This window comes from Echinops telfairi, unplaced genomic scaffold, assembly GCF_000313985.2.
Source record: "Echinops telfairi isolate 266 unplaced genomic scaffold, ASM31398v2 ScPeMD7_5868;HRSCAF=6743_1, whole genome shotgun sequence".
NCBI lineage: Eukaryota > Metazoa > Chordata > Mammalia > Afrosoricida > Tenrecidae > Echinops > Echinops telfairi.
Window position 1 is genome coordinate 11,880,274 of NW_022109768.1, and position 1,915 is coordinate 11,882,188.

Genomic DNA, 1,915 nt, shown 5'->3' on the forward strand with positions numbered 1-1,915 from the left:
GACAACTTTGCTACAACTTCTTTTGTTTTTTTCTTCTTTTGGGTTTTTTTTCTTTGCTCTTAGAAACCTTTTCACATTCTGAACGGGCTGGGGCTCAGGTGCTCACTGGTTCTCTGCCTTTCTCTGGATTCACATTTACCGGAATTGTTTCTGGTGGCCAAAAGTGGAGCGAAAAGCGGCGGGGCGAGCGAGGGAGACAAATGAGCGGACGCGGAGGGGGCTGTCCCTGGAGAGCGCGGGGTCTCCTAAATGCCCGCGGAGTATTTCATCCTTTTCTGTTTCTGCCTCTGGTTGCAGAACCAGACGCGCACCACGTTTTTCTTAAGGTCCAGCTTCTCGGCGATGGCGGCGATCTTCTCGGAGGAGGGCCGCGGCTGGATGGCGAAGTAGGCTTCCAGCGAGCGTTTCTCCGGGGCCGCGATAGACGTGCGCTTGCGCTTCTTCTCGGCGCCGTTGAAGAGCTCCGGCTTGGTGAGCTTCTCGCGGTGGGACTTCTCGGCCTCCTCGAGCCACGCCTGCAGGATGGGTTTGAGCGCGATCATGTTGTTGTGAGACAGCGTCAGCGACTCGAACCTGCAGATGGTGCTCTGGCTGAGCGAGCCCACGCCGGGGATCTTGAGGTTGGCCAGCGCCGAGCCCACGTCGGCCTGGGTCACCCCCAGCTTGATGCGCCGCTGCTTGAAGCGCTCGGCGAACGCCTCCAGGTCCCGCGGGTCGGCGTCCACGTCGCTCATGCAGCCCATGTGCGAGGGCAGCCCATGCGCGTGAGCCATGCTGAGCGCGGCTTGGTGCATGGGGTTCATGGTGGCCATGTGCGGCGCGTGCGCCGGCGTGGACACCACCGCGCCGTCGGGGCCCGCCATGGCTCCCAGGGCCAGCCCGGGGCTCAGGTGTTCCAGCAGCTCGCCCTCGAGGGCCTGGTGCGGTTGCTGGTGGTGGTGGTGGTGGTGATGGTGGTGGTGGTGTGTGCCCGCCAGCGCGGACGGGTGCGAGATGGGCACCGACGACGAGGAGGCGGCCGACGTGCACGGGATGGTGTTCATCGTGTGGTAGGTGGCGTCCGGCTTGAAGGGGCTGTGGTGGGGCGGATGGTGGTGGTGGCTCTTGCTCTGGGAGACGATGTCCACGGCCGCCAGAGCCTCGGCGCGGGCCAGCAGACTCTCATCCAGCCCGCCGAATATATTGCTCTGCAATTGCAAGTAGAAGGCACACATTACGCTCAGCAGGGAATTGTGCGCGCTCTCCCCGGAAGCTCCGGCCGGGCGCTCCACACCGCCGCCGCGCCTACCACATCCCCAGAACGTTAAAATAATAATACGAAGAAGGGTCGTAAGACGAATCCGGGGGAAACTATAGGCGAGCAGGCGAGGAGGGAAGCCACCGAGCCAAGCCGCGAATGCCGAGAGGAGGAGGAGGAGGAAGAGGAGGAGGAGGAAAGTGAGCCCGCAGACACAACACAACACAACACGCGCACAGGCAACATCCCAGGTCATAAAAATTAATATGAAAGGCAAGACCCGCTGAATACATAAGAGGGGGGGGGGATTGGTTGGAGGTGTGGGGTGATTTGCTGTGCAGACATGAAAAAAACATCAAGCAGATAAAGGGGGCTGTCAAAATGTGCCTTTAAGCGGTGATTATGCAGCAATACGCACCGGTGGGGTTGGAAGACACGCTCTCCGCATCGCCTCCGAGCCCCCGCCGCCGCCGCCGCACCCGCCGTGTCACCAGGTCCGCTCTTTCTTCCAGAGACTCCAGCCTGGCCCCGAGTCGGTGCCACAGTGGCCTTTGCCACGGCCGGCCGGAGACAGTCCCCCGGTCTCCCTCCTCGCCCAGGACGCTCGCCGCCGCCGCCGCTCCCGCCGCCCGGGCTCCTCCCAGCCCCGCCCACGGCCCGACTAGCTCCTCCCACCGG

The 1,915-nt window shown here is 62.7% G+C and overlaps 1 protein-coding gene across 1 annotated transcript; it reads right to left on the reverse strand.

Annotated features, from left to right (window-relative positions):
• Positions 1–245: 245 nt before the first annotated feature.
• Positions 246–1,715, reverse strand: POU4F2 (POU class 4 homeobox 2; the record flags this gene model as incomplete). Its single annotated transcript, XM_004708701.2, has 2 exons — positions 246–1,187; positions 1,656–1,715. Coding segments are annotated over 2 exons (1,002 nt in total), but the record flags the coding sequence as incomplete, so codon positions are not given.
• Positions 1,716–1,915: the final 200 nt, after the last annotated feature.